This window comes from Carcharodon carcharias, chromosome 1 (genome assembly GCF_017639515.1).
Source record: "Carcharodon carcharias isolate sCarCar2 chromosome 1, sCarCar2.pri, whole genome shotgun sequence".
Classification (NCBI taxonomy): Eukaryota; Metazoa; Chordata; class Chondrichthyes; order Lamniformes; family Lamnidae; genus Carcharodon; species Carcharodon carcharias.
The window spans coordinates 162,426,013-162,450,321 of record NC_054467.1 but is presented as its reverse complement, the minus strand read 5'-3'; the positions used below and the strand labels follow the sequence as shown (position 1 = coordinate 162,450,321).

General features: G+C 41.4%; 1 protein-coding gene across 2 annotated transcripts in view; it reads left to right on the top strand.

The window, feature by feature from the left end:
• The window catches only part of mtus1b (microtubule associated tumor suppressor 1b), a 195,215-nt gene extending 171,754 nt beyond the window's left edge, over positions 1–23,461 (top strand). For both annotated transcript variants that reach the window (XM_041188957.1, XM_041188960.1), the window contains exons 12-15: positions 1,426–1,521; positions 7,451–7,570; positions 8,670–8,767; positions 20,116–23,461. In XM_041188957.1, coding sequence (XP_041044891.1) covers positions 1,426–1,521; positions 7,451–7,570; positions 8,670–8,767; positions 20,116–20,332 — 531 coding nt within the window. In that variant the 3' untranslated portion in view covers positions 20,333–23,461. The remainder of the gene's footprint in view (positions 1–1,425; positions 1,522–7,450; positions 7,571–8,669; positions 8,768–20,115) is intronic.
• Positions 23,462–24,309: the final 848 nt, after the last annotated feature.

Sequence of the window (24,309 nt, the reverse complement as noted above, 5' to 3'; positions counted from 1 at the left end):
GCACTGCATTGAATGCAGCTTAGAGTCAAATCCACAATTGAGTCTGAGGCAGGGGCGTTAATGAATTTGTGAAAATAACATTGAAAGCATTTAAAAAAAAAAGTTGAATTATGGAAAAAGAGACTAATTGCAAAGAGAAAAGGATTAGAGGCTTTTTGTTCCATCTTTGTCATCAGTTGTATGTGAATTTAGAGAAATTAGACTTATCATTGTTACTACATTGTTCATAACAGAAGTATCAAACTTGAGATATTTAACCTCGTTTCAGATACCCATGGTCATGCTGGAGTATTAGAATTGTTAATAACATTTATGTAAAGTACAAGACAATGCAGTGATCATCTAGTGGATACAATAGCCAAGCAGTTATGTTGGGCTACCAACCGAATAGGAGTTGATATAGCATGTTGTGAAATTGAACCCCATCTACTAATTTGGTCTGGCACCAGAAAATGACATTGGAAGCTACTGGATTGTTGAAGACCCAACCTGTTGTAAGGGAAGAAAGTTCATCATTCCTATTGAGTCTGGCCCTATATGGTTATGACTTGATCCCATCTTCTTCAGTTGAAACAGATAAGAATAAATACTTCCTTCCCAGTGTTGCTGTCATCCCATGAACAAATTTATGGAGTGAGATCAACCTAGTTGTAAAATATAGAATCATAAAATGATAGTGTGGAAGAAGATCTTTCAGCCTAATTTGAAAGCTACCCAATTAGTCCTATTTCTCCCTTCCCAAGAGAGCCATGGAATCTTTTTCCCCTTAACATATTCACCCAATTCCCTTTTAGAAGGTTGTTATTGAATCCACATCCACTAGCCCTTCAAGGAGGGCTTTCCAGATCATAACTCGGCACACAAAAAAGAAAATCTCTCTTAATTTCACCATTGGTTCTTTTGCCAGTTAACTTAAATCTGTGTCCTCTTGTTACCAATTATTCTGCCACTAGAAACAGTTTCAACTTTCTTTTACTTTATATTAAAGATTTTGACCTTCTCAAAAACCTCCCCTTTAACCTTCTTTGCTCCAATGGAGAAAAATCCCAGTTTGTCTACACTCTCCCTGTAGTTGAAGTCTTTAATCCCTGGTACCATTTCATTAAGTGTACTCAGCACCCGCTCTAAGGCCATGACATTCTTTCTGATTTGCAGTGGCCAGAATTGGGCACAATACTACATCTGGAAAGTAACCAATATCTTACAAAGGTTTATTGGAATTTCTCTGCTTTGGGATTTTAAGCCTTGCTTTTCAAAGGCAAGGATCCTTTCTTTAAATGGCCTTCTCAACTTTTCCTGCTGCCTTGCAAGTTGTATACACCCCCTGTTCTCTATTCTTTAATGCCATTTAGTACTGTTGTGTGATCATTCCAAGCCAAATGTAATGGTTTTAAGGATCTGCATTTAATCAAAATTTTTTGTCAGGGCCAAATTACAGAACTGAATGAGGAAAATGATTCCTTAAAGGAGGAGATTAAAACTAAGGAGGAAGTTGCAAAAGCACAAGGACAAAAAGACCAAGTGAGTTCCATGATTTGTCAAAGGAATTTTTTCTTTGGTTTGGGGCTGCTCTTCACATTGCACTAATTATCATTAAATTAGAATTGCGTTGTTTGTGTTGGACGACTTGAAGTATTTTTGACTTGAGCTTAACACATTTTTCAATCACTTATTTCATTGTGTGGGGGTGTTTGGCACACCCTGTGGTCAACAACTTGTATTTATATAATGCCTTCAGCATAACAGAACGTGAGCAGTGTTATTCAGCAAAACTTGACACCAAGCCACAAGTTGAATTCGGGTGGATGGTCAAAATCTTAGTCAAAGAGGTAGATTTTAAAGAGTCTTAAAGGAGGAAAGCAAAGTCAAGAGTTTTGGGAGGAAATTAAAATTGGTTAAGTGCAAAGACATATTTTGTAAATTAAATGAAACAGGGTTTTTTAATGAAATAAAAACAAGAAACTGCAGATGCTGGAAATCCAAAACAAAAACAAAATTACCTGGAAAAACTCAGCAGGTCTGGCAGCATCGGCGGAGAAGAAAAGAGTTGATGTTTCAAGTCCTCATGACTCTTCAACAGAACTGAGTGAATATAAGTAGAGGGGTGAAATATAAGCTGGTTTAAGGTGGTGGGGTAGAGAAGTGGGGGGGCAGGGTGGTGTGGTTATGGGGACAAGCAAGCAGTGATAGGAGCAGATAATCAAAAGATGTCACAGACAAAAGAACACAGGTGTTGAAGGTGGTGATATCCAAACGAATGTGCTAATTAAGAATGGATGGCAGGGCACTCAAGGTACAGCTCTAGTGGGGGAGGGGTGGAAAGACTAGCAGGGCATAAAAGATTTAAAAATAATGGAAATAGGTGGGAAAAGAAAAATCTATATAAATTATTGGAAAAAACAAAAGGAAGGGGGAAGAAACAGAAAGGGGGTGTGGATGGAGGAGGGAGTTCAAGACCCAAAGTTGTTGAATTCAATATTCAGTCCGGATGGCTGTAAAGTGCCTAGTCGGAAGATGAGGTGCTGTTCCTCCAGTTTGCGTTGGGCTTCGCTGGAACAATGCAGCAAGCCAAGGACAGACATGTGGGCAAGAGAGCAGGGTGGAGTGTTAAAATGGCAAGCAGCAGGGAGGTTTGGGTCATTCTTGCGGACAGACCGCAGGTGTTCTGCAAAGCGGTCGCCCAGTTTACATTTGGTCTCTCCAATGTAGAGGAGACCGCTTTGGGAGCAACGAATGCAGTAGACTAAGTTGGGGGAAATGCAAGTGAAATGCTGCTTCACTTGAAAGGAGTGTTTGGGCCCTTGGACGGTGAGGAGAGAGGAAGTGAAGGGGCAGGTGTTGCATCTTTTGCATGGGCATGGGGAGATGCCATAGGTGGGGGTTGAGGAGTAGGGGGTGATGGAGGAGTGGACCAGGGTGTCCCGGGGGGAACAATCCCTACAGAATGCCACCAGGGGGGTGAAGGGAAGATGTGTTTGGTGGTGGCATCATGCTGGAGTCGGCGGAAATGGCGGAGGATGATCCTTTGAATGCAGAGGCTGGTGGGGTGATAAATGAGGACAAGGGGGACCCTATCATGTTTCTGGGAGGGAGGAGAAGGTGTGAGGGCGGATGCACGGGAGATGGGCCAGACACGGTTGAAGGCCCTGTCAACGACAGTGGGTGGAAAACATCGGTTAAGGAAGAAGGAGGACATGTCAGAGGAACTGTTTTTGAAGGTAGCATCATCAGAACAGATGCGACGGAGGCGAAGGAACTGAGAGAATGGGATGGAGTCCTTACAGGAAGCGGGGTGTGAGGAGCTGTAGTCGAGGTAGCTGTGTGAATCAGTAGGCTTGTAATGGATATTGGTGGACAGTCTATCACCAGAGATTGAGACAGAGAGGTCAAGGAAGGGAAGTGTCAGAGATGGACCATGTGAAAATGATGGAGGGGTGGAGATTGGAAGCAAAATTAATAAATTTTTCCAAGTCCCGACGAGAACATGAAGCAGCACCGAAGTAATCATCGATGTACCAGAGAAAGAGTTGTGGAAGGGGGCCAGAGTAGGACTGGAACAAGGAATGTTCCACATACCCCATAAAGAGACAGGCATAGCTGGGGCCCATGCGGGTACCCATAGCCACACCTTTTATATGGAGGAAGTGAGAGGAGTTAAAGGAGAAATTGTTCAGTGTGAGAACAAGTTCAGCCAGACGGAGGAGAGTAGTGGTGGATGGGGATTGTTCGGGCCTCTGTTCGAGGAAGAAGCTAAGGGCCCTCAGACCATCCTGGTGGGGGATGGAGGTGTAGAGGGATTGGACGTCCATGGTGAAGAGGAGGAGGTTGGGGCCAGGGAACTGGAAATTATTGATGTGACGTAAGGTGTCAGAGGAATCATGGATGTAGGTGAGAAGGGACTGGACAAGGGGAGAGAGAAGGGAGTCAAAATAACGAGAAATGAATTCCATGTGGCAGGAGCAGGCTGACGCGATCGGTCTACCGGGACAGTTCTGTCTGTGGATTTTGGGTAGGAGGTAGAAGCGGGGCCGTCCGAGGTTGGGCGACTGTCAGGTTGGAAGCTGTGGGAGGAAGATCTCCAGAGGAGATGAGGTCAGTGACAGTCCTGGAAACAATGGCTTGTTGTTCAGTGGTGGGGACATGGGCCAGGGAGAGGTAGGAGGAAGTGTCTGCGAGTTGACGCTCAGCCTCCGCGAGGTAGAGGTCAGTGCACCGGACAACAACAGCACCACCCTTGTCAGTGGGTTTGATGACAATGTTGTGGTTGGACCTGAGAGAACGGAGTGCACTAAGTTCAGAGAGAGACAGATTAGAATGGATGGGCGGAGCAGAGAAATTGAGACGACTAATGTCACGCCAACAGTTCTCAATGAAAAGATCAAGAGAAGATAAGAATCCAGGTGGAGGGGTCCAGGTGGAGGGAGAATATTGGAGATGGGTTAAAGGATCTGTCCTCTCCCCGTTCTTGATCTTTTCATTGCAACTTTACTTTTCTCACAATATAAATCTTTTCATTGTACTAATTGTATCAATAACCTTTGGGAAAAATAAACACATTGTTCGACTCCGTTTCATCTGGCTAGATGCAACATCTTATAATCTCTTTGAAATTCAAAATGCTCTGGTTTATCTAAAAATGCAAACTTTCCTCACACCTCACATTCTAAAACTTCAGCCATGTTTATGTATTTAGCATTTTAAACCTAGCTACTTGTTGATAACTCAACCTCGACCAGCTGTTTCCAATTCAATTAAAACCCCACACACACACAAACTATCCAAACTCCACTATTAACTCACTTTTACAATAAATCACAATAATATTGAGAGTTATTATAGTTTAAAAACATTCCCATATCCTTGATATCTTTAATATCTAGAAATCTATCAGTCTCTGTCTTGAACATACTGAATGACTGAACCTCCACAGCCCTTTGAGGTAGAGAAGTCCAACAATGAAGAAATTCCTCCTCATCTCATTCCTCGATGGCCTTCCTCTTATCCTAAGGCTCTGTTCCCTGGTTCTAGACCCCTTCAGCCATGGGAAACGCCCTTCTTGCATCTACCACGTTGAGCTCTGTAAGAATTTTGTTTCGATGAGATCACCTCACATTCTTCTAAACCCTAAATAATATAGGCCCCAGCCTCTCAATCTCTCATCTTTAGCACAATTCTGCCAGGAATCAGTCTGATGAACTCCCTCTATGGCAAGTATATCCTTCCTTGGGTAAGGAGACCAAAACTGTGTACACTACTCCAGGTACAGTCCCAAGGTTCTATGCAATTGCAGCAAGACATCTTTACATGTGTACTCAAATCCTCTTGCAATAAAGGCCAACAAGCCATTTGCCTTCCTAATTGCTTGCTGTACCAGCATATGAGTGTTCAGTGACATAGAACCATAGAAAAGTTACAGCATGGAAAGAGGCCATTTAGTCCAGTTTTTCTGTGCCGGCCAGAAAAAGAAACTAGCCGCTCATTTTAATCCCACTTTCCAGCACCTGGTCCTTAGCCTTGCAGGTTACAGTGCTTCAGATGCAGATCCAAGTACCCTTTTAAATGAGTTGAACCACGTGAACAAGAATACCCAGGCCCTTTTGGCCATCGACACTTTTTCCAATCTCACCAGTTAAGAAATACTCTGCATTTCTGTTTTTCCTACCAAAGTGATTCACGTTTTTTCACAATATATTCCATCTGACCTGTTCTTGCCCACTCACCTAGCCTGTGTGATTCCCCTTGAAGCCTCTTTGCATTCCCCTTACATTAATAATTCAATAATAAGATCTTGCTTGATATGATTGTGGCCTTCCCCCATACCCCTCAACTCCCTTCTCAATCAAAAATCTGTCGAACTTGTCCTTGAATATGTTCAATGACGCTGCCGCCATTCCTTGCTGGGGAATAGAATTCCAAAGATTAACAACCCTCTGACAGGAGAAATTCCCCCCTATCTGAGTTGGGGACTCTTTATTTTTAAACTCTGCTGCCAAATATCGAGATTCCCCATGATGGGAAATATCCTCAGGATCAGCCCTGTCAAGCCCCCTCAGGATCTTGTATGTTTCAATAAGATCACCTCATTGTTCTTAACTCCAATGGGTAAAGGCTCAACCTTTCCTCCATAAAGCAAACCCCCCATCCCAGGAATCAGCCTAGTGAACATTCTCTGAACTGCTTCCAATGCAAGTGTGTCCCTCCTTCAAGAGGGTGACCAAAACTATACTCAGTACTCTAGGTGTGTTCTCACCAATGCCTTTGTACAGCTGTAGCAAGACTTCCCTACTTTTTAACTTCATTCTGCTTGCCTTTCTAATGACTTGCTGTACCTGCATGCTGAATTTCAAAATTCATATACAAGGTAACCTAGAACTCGCTTTACCATAGAGTAGTTTTGCAGTCTCTCTCCATTTGAAGAATAATCTGTTTTCCTGTTCTTCCTGCCAACTGGACTTTCATTTTCCCACTTTATACTCCAACTGCCAAATTTTTACCAACTCGCTTAACCTATCTGTCCCTTTGCAGATTCTTTGCACCTTCCTCACAACTTGTATCATATCACCAGCAAATTTGGCGACAGTACAGTCACTCCATTCGTCCAATTAATTGAAGTAGATCGTAAATAGTTAGGCCCCAACACTGATCCCTGTGACACTTCACGAGCTAACGGTTTGCCAATCTGAAAATGACCCATTTATCCCAACTATTTTCTGTTAACCAATCCTCTACCCAGCCTAATATATTACCCGCAACACCATGAACTCTAACCTTTTGCAATAACCTTTGATGTGGCACCTTATGGCATGCCTTTTGAAATCCAAATGCACTATATCACCTGGTTCTTGTGCAGCTTGCTACCTCCTCAAAGAGCGTGAATAACTTTGTCACGCATGATTTCCCTTTCACACAATCAGGTAGAGTCAACATGGTTTTATGAAGGTTTTCCAGATATCCAGTTGATGTGAGACAGTGGAAAGATAGAGCTGGATGTTGGGAGAAGTTCATCCATTTTGGAAATAAAATCACTAATTTGATTTAAAATTCCTCCTTTTAAGATGTTCCCTTTAAAACCTGCATCTTTGGTCAAGCTTTGCCCATCTGGCTAATGTTGTCTTGTTTGGTTCGGCATCAAATCTTGTTTTATAGTGTTCCTGTGAGGTGCGTAGGGATGTTTTGCATTAAAGCCTCAATACAAATACAGTTTGTTGAGACCCAAGGGAAATGCTACAAATATGCATTGTTTACATGGAAGCCAGCAAGCAACGACATATAACAAAAACAGCTGTTTCTATATGTCTAAAAAGAATTTGAAACCTTCTCCAGATGTGTTAGAACAGAACCCCCAGAACACGTGCACACAGACGTTTTAAACAAGTCAGCGCAGCAATGTTCACTCGAATACAATAGCACCATTGGAAACCACTAATTTAACTATGTTCTTTATTCATAGAAAATTGACCCCCTGAGTCTATACCTGAAGCAAGAATTGGAAAGTCTAAAGGCAGTGCTCGAAATAAAAAATGAGAAGATACATAATCAGGAAAAGAAGCTGATGCAGATGGAAAAGCTGGTAAGTAAACTCGGTCAGGGGAAACAGAATCCAGCACAATTGTGTCCAGTATTCAGAATAGGCTCAGCTTCTTACGTTGGGATGGTTGAGCCATTGACATAAGTAACTTCTGTTACCACTTATTTTGAACTTGATGGCGCAGTAATAAAGATGGGTTATCAAAACAATTATTAAACTTAGATAAGAAATCCTAAAAGTGCTGTAGATATTGCAATTCTGTTCTCAGAATAGCAATCTGAAATTTCTGCTGTGGCATATCTTGACAACTGCAGCAAGTTCACACTACACAATACTGAGACACATTTTTCCTGTTATCATTGATAAAATTTCCTACATCTCTAGCTCATCACACTTGAAACGCGTGTGTTACACTTTGCATATTTATTGCACGAGATGTAGTTTCTGCCATATCATGTAAACAATCTTGCTTGGCATTGCATAGAACTTACCTTAAATTATCTGTTTTTATAATCTAATCAGTCTATGCTGGTTTTTATCCTCACCACGGGCAGTAGAATAGCCTATTCCATGTGCTTGCTCAGTTCTCTCATCCTCTTACTCCCTTTGCCTATAGCCATCCATTGAACCAGTTCTTAATATTACTAGCCTCTGCTCCAATCATTAATTCTGCATTCCATGCTTTCGCAATCCTCCATGCATTTATATATATAAAAAAAATTGTCCTCCTCTGTTCCCATCTCTTGCACTGCATTTATAATCTTTGTTCTGGATCTCTGTCACTAGAAGCAGTCTTTTCTGCCCACTCCCATCCCTTCACAATGTTAACACCTGTATCAAATCACCCCTTGTACTTCTCTCTAACAAAGTTAGACTCAATCTTGTGTTTATTCATGTCTGTATTTCCTCATACAAGGTGACATCTAGTGAATCTGCACTGACCTCTTTCTAAAAGTGTGCCTTCTGAAAAGTGTCTCGTAACTTGAAATGTGATCTTAGACGGGTATTTGTGATCTTGACAAGCCTGGTATGGAGTCGTAATGATCAGAGATGGGCAGAGAGGGACAAAGAAATTAGGAGGAATGAAAGATAATGCTACTTAACTCTAACCTGAATAGCGAATCCATTTTATTTTTGAAAGATGGAGAAACATACTGTGCTGGACGAAAAGCTTAAAATTGTGCTGCAAGAAAATGAAGACTTAAAAGCTCGAATGGACAAACACATAGCTGTGTCTAGGTAAGTGAATAGAGTACTCTTTGCATTAACTAAATCACTGATCAGCCATTTTTTTTTCTGCTTGCGTAGTAAGCTTACAGTTTTACCAGCATTGTATATAAAATTGATATTTATGGTTAACTTATTTGAACTTGGCACAGTGAATATTGAGATGGCAAACTTGAAATAATTCAGATGATGGATGAAATAGCAGAAAGAGGAATCTGAGCCCATCATAACAACTGTTAAAGGGGGCAAACAAATTTGATTTAAACGAAATGTGAGAGGCATGCTTGTATAAAGAAGTTGTTGAGATTTGGCTAAGTATTCTGGAAAAATTTGCTTCGCAACATGTTTGCATGATGATCAGTTTCTTAATGTTGCCCTGTATTTGGGTAATGAGTACAAAATGGTAGGTCAAAGGTTACTCAGTGCGCTGATACCCTCTTAAATTGACCTCTAACCATTGCAAATACATTTGATGCATCTTAATGTTCCAAAAAAGGAATAAAATCAGACGGCCCACCCGGCATTGACCTAGGCACCGGAAACGACAATGTCAATCGCAGCCCTGTCGACTCTGCAAAGTCCTCTTCACTAATATCTGGGGGCTAGTGCTAAAATTGGGAGAGCTGTCTCAGACTGGTCGAGTAACAGCCTGACATAGTCATATTCACAGAATCATACCTTACAGTTAATGCCCCAGACTCCTCCATCACCATCCCTGGATATGTCCTGTCCTACCAGCAGGACAGACCCAGCAGAGGTGACGTCACAGCGCTTTACAGTCGGATGGAGTTGCCCTGGGAGTCCTCCAAGTCGGCTCTGAACCCCATGAAGTCTCTTGGCATCAGGTCAAACATGAGCAAGGAAACCTCCTGCTGATTACCACGTACTGCCCTCCCTCAGCTTATGAATCAGTGCTCCTCCATATTGAACATCACTGGGAGGAAGCACTGAGGTTGGCAAGGGTACAGAAACATACTCTGGATGGGGACTTCAGTGCACATAATTGAGTGGCTCGGTAGCACCACTACTGACCAAGCTGGCTAAGTCCCAAATGATATAGCTGCTAGACAGGGTCTGCAGCAGGTGGTGAGGGAACCAACAAGAGGAAAGAAATATACTTGGCCTCATCCTCACCAAGCTGCCTGCTGCAACTGCATCTGTCCACGACAGTATCGGTAGGAGTGACCACTGCACAGTCATTGTGGAGACAAAGTCCCACCTTCACATTGCGGATACCCTCCATTGTGTTTGGCACTACCACCGTGCTAAATGGGACAGATTTCAAACAGATCTAGCAACTCAAGACTGGGCACCTATGAGGCGCTGTGGGCCATCAGCAGTCGTAGAATTGTACTGGAACACAATCTGTAACTTCATGGCCTGGCATATCCCCCACTCTACCATTATGATCAACCCCGACTCAATGCAGAATGCTGGAGGGCATGCCAGGAGCAACACCGGGCATACTTAAAAATGAGGCGTCAATCTGGTGAAGCTATAACACATGGTAACTTGCATGCCAAACAACATAAGCAGCAAGTGATAGGCAGAGCCAAGCAACCCCACAACCAACAGATCAGATCTAAGCTCTGCAGATCTGCCATATCCAGTTGTGAATGGTGGTGGACAATTAAAGAACTCACTGGCGGAGGAGGCTCTACAAATATCCCCATCCTCAATGATGGATGAGCACAGCAGTGCAAAAGATAAGGCTGAAACATTCACAACAATCTTCAGCCAGAAGTGCCAGTGGATGATCCATCTCTGCCTTCTCCAGAGGTCTCCAGCATCACTTGCCTTCCCATCTGTTGTATCATCTGCAAGTTTGGCGATAGTACATTCACTTCCCTCATCTAAGTCATTAATATATATTGTAAATAATTGAGCCCCAGCACTGATCCCTGTGGCACTCCACTGGTTACAGGTTGCCATCCTGAAAATGCCCCCCTTATCCCAACTCTGTCTTCTGTTAGTTAGCCAGTCTTCTTTCCAAGCTAATATACTACCCCAACACCATTGGCCCTTATCTTAAGTAGCTTTAGGTGCAGTACCTTATCAAACGCCTTTTGGAAATCAAATATATTATGTCTACTGGTTCCCTTTTATCTATCCTCTTTGTTACCTTATCAACAAATTCTAATAAATTTGTTAAACATGATTTCCCCTTCATGAAGCCATGCCTACTCTGCTTGATTAAGATTATGTATTTCTAAATGCTCTGCTATTACATCATTTATAATAGACTCTAATGTTTCCCCAATGTCAGATGTTAAGCTAACTGACCTATAGTTACCTGTATTTTGTCTCCCTCCCTTTTGGAATAAGGGTGTCACATTGGCATTCTCCAATCCCCTCAGACTTTTCCAGAATCTAAGGATTTACTACCAGTGCATCCACTATTTCTGTAGCTACTCCCTTTAATATCCTTTGTTGCAACACATCAGGTCCAGGGGGATTGTCAGCCTTTAGCCCCGTGAGTTTCCCTAGTGCTTTTTCTGTAGTGATCGTTATTGTATTTATTTCTACCCCGCCTGCCCACTTCTGCCCCTTGATTATTTCGTATTTTTGGAATGTTATTAGTATCTTGTACCATGAAAACTGAAGCAAAGTATTTATTCAACTCTCTGCCATTTCCTGGTCCCCATTATTACTTCCCCAGCTTCATTCTCTAAGGGGCCTATGTTCACTTTGGTGCCTCTCTTTTTTATATATTTAAAGAAGCTTTTATTGTCTGTTTTTATATTATTTACTAGTTTACCCTCAAAGTTTATTTTCTCCCTCTTTAGTTTTTGTGTCCATCTTTTGTTGGTTTTCAAAACTTTGCCAATCCTCTGGCTTACCACTAATCTTTGCCACATTGTATGTTTTTTTTTCTTTTAATTTGATAGTGTTCTTAACTTCCTTGGTTAACCATAGTTGGTTTATCCCCTTCCTTGAATCCTCCCTTTCTCACTGGGATATATCTTTGTTCATCAATCGTCTTTTATGCTAAACTGCTTTCCCAGTCCACTCAAGTCAGCTCTGCCCTCATTCCATTGTTTATTTAAGTTTAGCACAGTTTTTCCAACCCAAGTTCCTCGCTATCAAACTGAATGCTAAATTCTACCATATACCATATTATGGTCACTTTTTTAGGGGATCCTTTTCTCTGAGATCATTTATTAAACTTGCCTCATTGCAGATCACCAGATCTAAAATAGCCTGATCCCTGGTTGGATTCACAGCATATTGTTCAAAATTGTCCTGAATACACTAGGAGTTCTTGCTCGTGTCTACCTCTGCCAATTTGATTTTCCCAATCTACATGAAGATTAAAGTCACCCGTGATTAACGTAGTACCTTTTTTACATGCCCTCATTATCTCTGATGCATTCTGTCTCCTACAGTATAGTTACTGTAAGGGGGCCTATAGACTATTCCCACCAGTGTCATCTTACCCTTGTTTTTTCTTACCTCCACCCATGTGGATTCTCCATCTTCCGATTCAAGATCCTTTCTTGCTATTGTACTTAATCCATTTCATACTAACAAAGCTACCCCACCACCCTTTCCTTCTTGCCTGTCCTTTTGAAAAGTCACATACCCATGAACATTTAGTTCCCAGCTTTGATCTCCTTGTAACCACGTCCCTATAAGATCGGACCCATTAACCTCTATTTGTGCTGTGCTATTAATTCATTTATTTTGTTTCAAATACTACATGCATTTAAGAGCTCTTAATTTTGCCTTTTTATCGTTTTTTCCTCTTTTGACCCTATTTGCTGCTTTTTTTTAATGTTTATGTGCTCTGTCTCTTCCTATCACACCCTGGATATCATTACCTAAATAGCCGCCTGCAAGCCTACCATGTCCTTTTGCCTTGTAAGCCTATGTATTCCCTTTCCAGAACCCACCCTCCCCATTTAATTTAAAGCCTTCTCTGTAGCCCTAGTTATTCGGTTCACCAGGACACGTGTCCCCGCATGGTTCAAGTGAAGCCCGTCCCACTGGAACAGCTCCCTTGTACCCCAGTACTGGTCCCAGTACCCTATGAACTGAAACCCATACCTCCCACACCAATCTCTGAGCCTCGCATTTAACTCCTTGACTTTATTTACTCTTTGCCAGTGGCTTAGGTAGCAATCCCAAGATTATTACCTTGGAGGTTCTGCTTTTTAATTTAGCTCCTAACTGTTCAAACTCTTTCAGCAGAACCTCCTTTATTTCTAGTCCTATCAATGTCATTAGTACCAACATGGTTGACGACAGCTGGATCCCTCCCCTCCCACTCCAAGTTCCTCTCCAGCTCTGAGAAGATGACCTTACCCCTGGCACCGGTCAGGCAACACAGCTCACGGCTGCAGAGAACAGTATCTATTCCCCTAATTATACTGTCCCCTACCACAACGATGTTCCCATTCCCTCCTCCCACTTGAATATCTCCCTGTACTGCAGTGCCATGGTCAGTTCGCTCATCCTTCCTGCAGTCCCCACTCTCATCCACACAGCTTGCAAGAACATCGTAACTGTTTCAGGGGCCGAGTCTCCTCAAAGTGCTACCCCCTGCAGTCACATCCTCCTCCCCTGATCACAAACCAAATTTGAATTACCTAATCTGAAGGGTGTGACCATCTCCCAGAGCAAAGTGACCAGATAACTTTCCCCCTCCCTGATGTGGCGCAATGTCTGTAGCTCGGACTCCAACTCCTTACCTCAGATCTGAAGTTCCTCAAGCTGCAACACGTGGTACCGATGTGTTCGCTCTGGATCACCTTGGTGTCCAGCCCCATGTGCTGCAGCAGCAGCTTTGCCATCGCTAACATATTTTATTCAATTTATTAATTAATTACTCCCGTATCCCCACTCTTTATACTTTATTATTTTATACACACCAGTATCGATCTCATACTTAACAAGCTACCTTTAAAAAAAAAAGAAAAAAAAACTAGAGATCTAAACATAAAGTAAAGGCCTTACTTTAAAGACTAGAAATACTCACCAATCAACTGCTGTCTGTGCTGTTGCACTTTTTAATGGTGTCTCACTTTCTCTGTCACTGTTAAAGACCCCGCTCCTCTCTCACTCATTCCCTGTAAATGACCACGCTGCTTCTCTCACTCTCTCTGTAAATGGCCCCACTGTTTCTCTCTCTAACACTCTTCCTGTAGAGTAAAGCTCCCTCTACATTGTCACCATCAGAGTCCCAGGGCAGTACAGCATGGGATAGATACAGAGTAATGTTCCTCTAGACTCTCCCATAAATTGGTGTACTCTGACCAAACCCCTCATGATACTGAAATCCTCTATCAAAACTCCTCTGAATATTGTCTAAGATGAAAGCCCTAACGAATTCTATCTATCCATGTAACCTGAAGTCCCTCTGGAACCATTCTCGTAAATGTTTTGTGCACCCTCTCTAATGCCTTCACATGCAGTTAGGATTTGCATACTTAGATCTCAAAACAGTTGACAAGTGTGTTGCAATTCATGGCTGTCATGTGTCTGCTGATGCAATGTTCAGTGCTATTTGTGACTCTTGAGATACTAAAGCAGTCCATGTCCATATGCAGCAAGACCTGGGCAATATTCAGTCTTGGGCTGAGAAGTGGCAAGTAGCATTTGCACCACACAAGTGCCAGGCAATGACTATCTCCAACAGGAGAGGAGAATCTAACCATCTCCCCTTAACATTCGATGGCATTTCCTTCGCTAAATCCCCCATCATCAACATTCTGGGGGTTATCATTGAACAGGAACTGAACTGGACTAGCCATGTAAATATTGCAGCTACAAGGTCAGAGCCTAGGAATCCTGAGCAAGTAACTCACCACCTGACTCCCCAAAGCCTGTCCACTGTCTACAAGGCACAAGTCAGGAATGTGATGGAATACCCTTCACTTGCCTGGATGGGTGCAGCTCCTACAACATTGGACACCATCCAGTGCAAAGCCACCTGCTTGATTGGCTCCCATCCGCCACCTTCAACATTCACTCCCTCTTACTCTGACCCACAGTGGCAGCAGTGTATACCATCCACAAGATGTACTGCAGCAACTTGCCAAGGCTCCTTCGACAGCATCTTCCAAACCTGCAACCTCTACCACCTTAGAAGGACAAGGGCAGCAGATATATGGGAGCACCACCACCTTAAAAGTTCCCCTCCAAGCCCCATACCATCCTGAGTTGGAATTCTATTGCTGTTCTTTCAGGATTTTGATCCAGCAGCAGTTGGTTCCTTCCCAACACCACTGAGCATTCTTACAACACATTTTAAGAGTGGGTCAATAAGGCGGTTCACCGCTGCCTTCTTGAGGGCAATTGGGGATGGAATAACCACTGGTCTAGCCAGCCATGTCTGCCTCCCATGAGTGAATAAAGTAAAAGGCATGTGTGTCAAAAATAAAATTTTGATGGTAAGTAGAGATTAAACCTCAACTGATTATAAAGGAGGCATAGGATAAAACTGGGGTGGACATTAAGAGTGTCATGAACATTAGTAGTGAATAGGTAAAGGTAGGTGACATGCAATAAAATGGAATGGGGAGAAAACCTTGCAGATCATATTAAGTAATTAAGCTTTTTCTAAAGACAAAAATAGTGAAGCAGCTTTGGAATGGAGTCTTTGTGAAAATATGTGTGGTGAAGATATTTAGTATCTTGCATTGGTCTTCTGCAAATACTGCATATGAGAATGTAGGCAGTACTAGAGCAGAACATGGATCAAAAGCTGTCGATAACTGTAGGATAGGAATTGGCATTGCAAAAAGTTAGTATACATTGATGGCTGGTGTGCACCCTTTGTTGTTGGCCAAATGAGTACAATGAATACTACTAAGCTATGAAAATTGTGCTAAAGGACTGGACCATAACAAATTTAATGTTACGGAGGAAAAACTGGATTCCTGTGGTTGATTTTGTGCAAATTTAGAATTCATCATTAGAAATTAAATTAGTAAGCATTTTAAAATGCATGGACAAGCTAAGGATAGTTAGTCTGGAAATGTAGTAAATTATTATAAAAATAGAAGGAATGGTGTATAGATTTCCACAAGACATTTGATAAGATTATTAAAATTTAGTTGAATCGCCTAAAGCAATGTAGAGCCTGAATGGCAGTTCGGTTTTCAAATAGGAAACTGGTTGATTTCAGTGTCGGGGATTCTGATATTGAAAGTTTCTAACAACACAAAACATGGTGTTCGCCTAATGATGAGATATATAGAAGACTTCAGAAAGATAGAGGCGATTTGCACAGGCAGTCTGATTATAGGTGCAATTGAATATAAAAGTGAACTAATTTTGAGGAAAAACAATGAATGGGAGTATAAGTGGAACAAAATATCTTAAGGAATAGAAGCAAGGGTAAGTCATATGGCCCTTCGAGCCTGTTCTGCCATTTAGTAAGATCATAGCTGATTTTATTGTGGCTTTAACTTCGCTTTCCTGCCTGCCCTCCATAACCCTCGACTTGTTTATTAATCAAAAATCCATCTACCTCAGCCTTGAATATATTCAATGACTTAGCCTGCACTGTGCTCTGGGGAAGATAATTCCGAATGCTAACGACCGTCTGAAGAAATTCCTCCTCATCCCTGTCTTAAAGAGAGACCCCTTATTTTTAAACTGCGCCCCCAGTTCTAAATCCCCCCGCACAGGGATACATCCTCTCAGCATTTACATTATCAAGCCTCCTCAAGATCTTGTATGTTTCAATAAGATCACCTCTCATCCTTCTAAATTCCAATAAGTATAGGCCCATCCTGCTCAACCTTTCTTCAGAAGACAACCTCTTTATCCCAGGAATAAGTCTAGTAAACTTTGACTTGCTTCCAAAGCATGTATATCCCTCAAGTGGAATCTCCCTGTTGTCTAGCACAGGGAAGATCACTGCAAGGATCCTCTTCAATCATCTCCTCCCAGTGGCTAACGAGATACCTTCCAAAGTCCCAGTACAGTTTCACCCATCACAAGGCAACACAAACCACATCTTCATTAAGTGGCAAATTCAAGAAGAATGCAAGGAGCAGCATCTGCATTTTTATTCATTCACAGGATGTGGGCTTTGCTGGCTGGGCCAGCATTTATTGCCCATCCCTAGTTGCCCTTGAGAAGGTGGTGGTGAGCTGCCGACTTGAACCGCTGCAGTCCATGTGGTGTAGACACACCCACAGTGCTGTTAGGGAGGGAATTCCAGGATTTTGACCCAGTGACAGTGAAGGAACAGTAAATTATTTCCAAGTCAGAATGATGAGTGACTTGGAGGGGAACTTCCAGATGGTGGTGTTCCATCTATCTGCTGCCCTTGTCCTTCTAGATGGCAGCGAGTTTGGAAGGTTCTGTCTAAGGAGCCTTGGTGAATTCCCACTATATTATACATGTCCTTTTTTTCACTTCAAGCCTTTGACTCTGTCTGCTACACAGGCTTGTGGAATGTTGTCTAAAATTTGGTTGCCCTTTGACATTTGTCTCCACCTACTCCATGATGACAGGCAAGTAGTGATCCTCCCCAACAGAGCCACCAGGACTCTATCCTGGTGAAGACTGGTCAAAATAGGTTGTCATTGCAACAACCCTCATTCATTTTCCTCTCTGAAATGCTGCACCTTGCCTCCAGCAAATACCCATTGATGTGGAAATGAACTGCAGAACAGATGGTAACTGTTCAACCTACACCACCTTCAATCCAAAATCACTCCAGCCTCACTTGAGGTTTATTCTGCTGATGATACTTGTATGCGCTCACTCAGAAGTCGAGCTTCAGGTCATTGTTAACTGCTTCAAAACATATGATATAATGGACCTTTGACTAAACACCCAGAAAATAAAGGTCCTCTTCCAATCAGCTCCCACAGCACAACACTCTCCTCCCACCCCCAGCAATTAAGATCAACAGCAAGATTCTAGAAAATACAGACCATTTTCTGTATCTTGGGAGCCTCCTCTCAATGAAGGCCGATGTAGATGATGAAATTCCTCACCGCCTCCAAATGTGCCAGCTCAGTTTTCAGCCAACTGAAGAAGAGTATTTGAGGGCCAGCATCTCAAACCTGAGACTAACGTTGGGATTTGCTAGAAGGCAGTGATTCTACGTGCTCTCCCATTTGGGATGAAGATGGGAGGAAATTTATTTTCTCCTTGGGCCATGGGCCTTTTGAGCTCACTTCTGCAGAGAGCCTTGGAGGCAGGGTCAATGAATATTTTTAAGGCAGAGGTAGATGGATACTTGACTGACAAGGGGACTGGAGGTTTCAGGGTGGTTAGACTGAGGGCCTGGGGCCATGGTTAGATTAGTCATCACCTTGTTGGGTGGCAACAGGGGGGTGCTGGCTGCAAATGGCTTCCTGTTCTTGGTTTGTATGTTTGTTTGTGGATATGACTACTTTAGAACTGAAGGAAGGCAGAAATGAAGCATAAAACCCATCCCATTCCTACCTTCCTTCAGTTATTCAGTCATATTCGACTTGACTCTGTTTCTTTCTTCGCAGATACTTCCAGACCTAAGTATTTCCAGCACTTATTTTTTCCTACTTTTGCATTCTATCCCCCTTGCAATAAAGGCCAACATTAAATTTGCCTTCCTAATTATTTGCTGTACGTCATATGAACTTTTTGTGATCCATGTACAAGGAAATCCAGATTCCTTTACCACCGATTTCTGCAGTGACTCTACATTTAAATAATATCGTGCTTTTTTTATTCTTCCTGCCAAAGTGGACAACTCACATTTTGTCACATTACTCCATATGACAAGTTTTTGTCTATTCACTTTATCTATATACCTCTGTGTCCTTATTACAACTTGCTTTTAACATATGTATTGTCAGCAAATTTGGATATGAAGCACTTGGTCCCTTCATCCTAGCCAATAATATTGATTAAATAACTGAGGCACCATCACTTATCCCTGTGGCATTCCACTAGTTAGTTTGCCAACCTGGAAATAACCCATTTATCCCAGCTCTGTTTACTGTTAGCTAATTCTCTATCCATACTAATATATCAGCCCCAATACCAGGAGCCCTTGCTTTGTGTAGTAACCTTTGATATGACATCTTGTCGAATGCCTTTTGGAAATCCAAATACACTACATCTACAATGATATGATTCTCTGAAGGCAGAGGGACATGTTAGTGGGGCGGTGAAAAAGGCATATGAGACACTTGCCTTTATCAATCAGGCATAGATTACAAAAGTAGGGAGGTCATGGTCATGTTGGAGTTGTATAGAACCTTGGTGAGACCACAGCTGGAGTACTGTGTGCAGTTCTGGTTGCCACATGGTAGGAAGGATGTGATTGCACTGGAGGGGGTGCGGAGGAGATTCACCAGGATATTGCCTGGGATGAAATATTTAAGTTATGAAGAGAGGTTGGACAGACTTGGGTTGTTTTCGTTGGAGCAGTGAAGACTGAGGGGTGACCTGCTCGAGGTGTACAAGATTATGAGGGGCATGGACAGGGTGGATAGGGAGCAGCTGTTCCCCTTAGTTGAAGGATCAGTCATGAGGGGACATAAGTTCAAGGTGAGGGGCAGGAGGTTTAAGGGGAATGTGAGGAAAAACTTTTTTGTCCAGAGGGTGGTGACAGTCTGGAATGCACTGCCTGGGAGGGTGGTGGAGGTGGGTTGCCTTGCATCCTTTAAAAAGTAAGTGGATAAGCACTTGGCATGTCGTAATATTCAAGGCTATGGGCTAAGTGCTGGTAAATGGGATTAGATAGGTATGTCAGATGTTTCTCGCATTTCAGTGCAAACTCGATGGGCCGAAGGGCCTCTTCTGCACTGTGATTCTGTGAAATAAATACCATTGGCCTTTGTGACCTTGCGGTTCCGTAGATGAGAACTTGGAGTAAAAGAATACAGAAAAACCCTTACATTTATACAGTATTTTTCACACCACCAGATATCTCAAATACTTCACAGGCAAAGAAGTACCTTTAATATGTAGTCACTGTTGTAATGCTGGAAAAGTACAAGAATCTAAATTTGTACAAGATAATACTAGGCTACAGTCAGAGTAATGTGGGTGGCTTTATGCCCTGTTAAATCAAGAGGTTTTCTTAGGCTGTTCACTTTTTGATTACTGTCTGTTTTGTTCAGATATGTCAGCTTTTCTAAGTAATTTTTAGAATGATGTAAAATTATTGTGCATAAACTGAAATCTCTGAACAAACAATTGAGCACATTGGTCTCCAGCATAACTTTTCTGATGATTAGGTTTTCAAACTGTGATGTTCCAAACTACAAATGCAGTAAATCCTTAATGATTTTCTATGTTTACGTGTATAATATGAAAGTTTGCTAGCAATTGAGGCCATGAATTGACTCTGCCTGTTGACAACAGCATTTTAAATCAAAATCTACTTTAATTTCTGTATCTTGCAGGCAACTCTCTACTGAACAGGTTGTTTTACAGGAGTCATTGCAGAAAGAATCAAAAGTCAACAAGCGCTTATCTATGGAAAATGAAGAACTTCTGTGGAAGCTGCAAAATGGAGATGTTCTTGGCCCTAAGAAGCTGTCACCAACTTCCCCTTTATCCTTTCAGCCCTCCAAAACTTCAGTGTCCCCAAACTCTAACCCTGCACCATCACCAAGGTGACATATTCCAAATGATCACCATTCAAAATAACCTGTTCTGTGTCACTGGCTATTGTGATAAACAAGGGCTATTGGATGTTGACCATGATGTAAAATATTGTATTATATGGCTTAAAAATATGGAAAAGCATTCTTTTTTCTCTGTTTCTAGTTGTATATGAGACTGTATATAGGAAATGTTGCACAACAGCACTTAATTTACACAGCAAGAATCTTGCTTTTGCCTTTTTGCCTAATAAAAGAAAACTCAGGGCATGTAGATTATATTTGATGAATTTGAGTTTTCCTCACTCACTTGTGAAGAGGATTTATGTTTGGTGAACTGAGCATTTAAGATTGAGCTGAAGTATTGAGGGCTGCCTTTAATTATTAACAAGCAAGGTGCTGCTAGAGGTTTTTCCCAGCAAATAGAATGAGGAATTATTGTGTTGCTGTCTGAAGTTGCACAACATATGGCGTAAGGAAGTGGGACAAATTTAGAAAACAGATTCTCCATGTTTCGGGAGATATGCCAAGAGGATGCCTGTGCAGAATGTGGTCCTTGATCTGTGTTAAATTTATGCAGATACCTGTATCTGCAAATTTGATCTATTGAAAGCTGATTGAGGAAAATCTAACATCATGGAGTTTTATTTTTTTAATTTTAATGCAAATATGCTATCAATTTATCTAAGCACTAAAGCAATATTAAAGTAACCGTTTACATTTGACTTGTAGTGGAAGTGGAGCACTTAAGTCCCAAGGCCACTGAGGTAGCCCTCATTTGCTTGTTTCTGTCTGGAGAAATTTTAGCTATTTTTTTGGCAAAGTGAGAGGATCTGGCTGGTTCATAGTCCATCTTATTCTACCTTGAGTATCAAGATGGTTTCTCTGTTGGCTTTTAATGTTTCTCCACATAACTGGATGCTGGTTGTGCAGAAGGTTACAGCCCTAAATACACAACTGTCAAGAAAAGGGTGGGAAATGTTTTTTTTTGTTTTTGGTCACAAGTACTTGGCTTCAAATGAAGTTACATGAACTTAGCTTTTTGTAATGTGTAAGTCTCTTGAACTGAGATTACTCTGAAAAACATTGCAGTGAAACTTTAGACGATCATGTATTACTTTATTGATACTCACATTACAGTATAAATGCATCTTGATGTGTCTAGTTTTTGTCCTGTGTTTTTACACCCTTAATATGTACTATTCTCTAGTTGAGAAGGAGGGAGCGAGGACATATTGCCTCTCTGAAACTTCTGTCTCTATTGAACTGGTTGCTGTAAGCGTTTTGGGTGACCTAACCTCATTCTTTTGATCATTTCTCCCCACTCTCTGATGTCTTCAATGGCATTTGACCCTGGAGCCACATGCAGATCCTAACCCTGCCCCTCAAAGCCCAGGCATTGTGATGCTATTTGCACTTGTTGATTTTCAAATTTGTTAGCCTAGAGGTTTATTAGGGGCTGGTTTCTATTGACTCGTTGATATATTAACCTTAAATTGGAACTCTTAAGATCTGCTTGTATCAGCAACTTCAGACACGTGCAATTTACTGATCCTAGCAGCTCCATTGTACTTGAATAGGGACCACAGAGAAGCTTGCACATCCATGGGTTATGTCATTGAATGTTATGAACCCAAGCGAAGAAAACTTGTGCAATCTTTCCTTTTTTTAAACATTGCAATCACTTTTTTTCATTTAGATCATTTAGTCTTTAGAACATAATCTTCATGTTTGAATGCATCAGGAGCTGGTGAGTTCTAAATCGATTCAGCTTAAGCCAGTTCAAACATTGTCAAAATTTATATTTTTTTAGATTCAAATGTATCTTTGCTAGAATGGTGCATTTATGAACAGACATCCTTGTTCTTGTCCAGTCACGTGTTGCTACTGTTGATGGTGAAACATTTTGTATAGTTTTTGGAACTCTTGATTGCAAATTGACACTTGCCTTGATACAGTTTTATCAACTATGTTGTGACATACACTGGTTCACACTTCTTTCAAAATAGTCATGGGTTCCTTATAAACTAAGGCAAAGAAACATTGCAAATTACCATGCAAGTTATCAAATTTAAAATTCCAGATGTAAAATGCTGCAATTTCTCAGGATAATCTTGGCGAAAGCCAGATATTTTTTTAACGTGAAACCGCTTTAAATTACCTTTGTCTTTGTACTGTTTCTTTGTTTCTTTTCCATTTAACCCAGTGTTCAATCTACTTTGTGTTTCTGTATTGAAAATTAATTTATCTGTAAACAATTGAAGTAGAGAAAGAATCAAGAACTGCTTCAGGCAACTGGGTTTATTGATGGGTTTGGCATGCTTATTTTCTATGCAATTTTATGATGCTCACAGCCGTGGATCAGCTGGCCAAACTGAAGAACAAGTCCAATCTTACCTTAATTTAATCTTTCAGTGTTGCAAATCTGATTTGGTCAAATTTTGCAGAAATCTATTAAAAATGCTGGTCCTTGGCCTAACTAGTTTGAACTTTTTAAGTTATGAGGTGTTTATTTGCACTTTGTCACTAGCTATAAACAAAGTATGAGGTTTCATCTGAGCTTGCTCGCAGTTGGTAAGCCAAAGCAAATGGTTACCTCAGCAGCTCATTTAGCAATTACTTCAGTGCATACTTGCTAAAACTGATTTATGCATGTTGGAGGAGTCTCAACTCCCTTGCTGAATAGGAATTCCAGTTATTGAGTGAACATTGCATCACTTGGCTAGGTTAGCAAGAGTTCCCAATGGGGTAGTTCCCATATAATGATGCTTGTTATACCGTTCTAGGTATTTGCAACATTTTAACAACTAGTACACCCATAGCAGCTCAGTTCTAACTTTTGTAGTTAATACCCAAATTATATAAAACCTCTACCCTTGAGATTAAAATGAGCTTGTTACATTATAGGATGACATTTTTGGTTAGTACAACTAGATACAAGATGAATTTATTCATGTGTAGCTTTGAGGATCTATAGCAAAAGGGTCAGTCAAGTTAATTGAAACATTGTGCAACAAAGCTCGTAAAATTTTTGATTTAATTTTACGTGTGCTTTGTCTGTTAGTGATCATTTTTAATCTTAATGCATTATTAATGTACTTATCACATGTTGTTTCCTTGTTGAATAAAGTAATTGTTTTCTCTATCAAACATCTTATGCTCTTTGATTTCTAAAATACAAATGTTAGAGCTGTGTGAGGAGGTATGGTGTGGTAATCCAGAGACCCAGGCTAATGTCCTGGTGACATGGGTTCAGATCTCACCACGGCAGCTGGTGGAATTTGAATTCAGTTAATAAATCTGAAATATAAAGCTAGTATCTAATGGTGACGATGAAGCTATTGATTGTCATGAAAACCCATCTAGTTCACTAATCCCCTTTTAGGAAAGGAAACCTACCATCCTTATGTGGCCTGGTCTACATGTGACTCCAGACCCACAGCAATATGGTTAACTCTCAACTGCTCTCTGAAATGGCCTAGCAAGCCACTCAATTCGAAGGCACTTGGAGATGTCAGTGACGCCCACATTGCATGAAAGAATAACTAAGAAAGATTTCTGTGAACTGGTGAGTTACTGGCTAGTTGTGGAGTCAGCGTTATGGAACCTCCCTCTTACCTTTTAGTGGCAGTACAGTAGGTATCAGTGCGGAGCAAGATTATCTTAAATTGTAAGCTACTCACTGTTTTTGAAGTTAAAGTATTTGATTTCCGGTTTTCCTTCTAGCTGTCTAGAAGGAAAGGTGATGCCAAGGGCATGTTAACTCATGGAAGGGGAGAGATGATTTGTGTTTTCCCCACATTTCAGATGAGTTTGGGTGAAGTGTATGTACTTTGATTGGATTCAAGATCCTTTTTCATTCATGATGCATGCATCACTGGCAAGACAAGCATTTATTGCTCGTCCCTTTTGGTCCTTGAAGATAGTGCTGAGCCACCACCTTGAACCACTGCAGTCCATGTGATGTAGGCACATCACAGTGCTGTTAGGAAG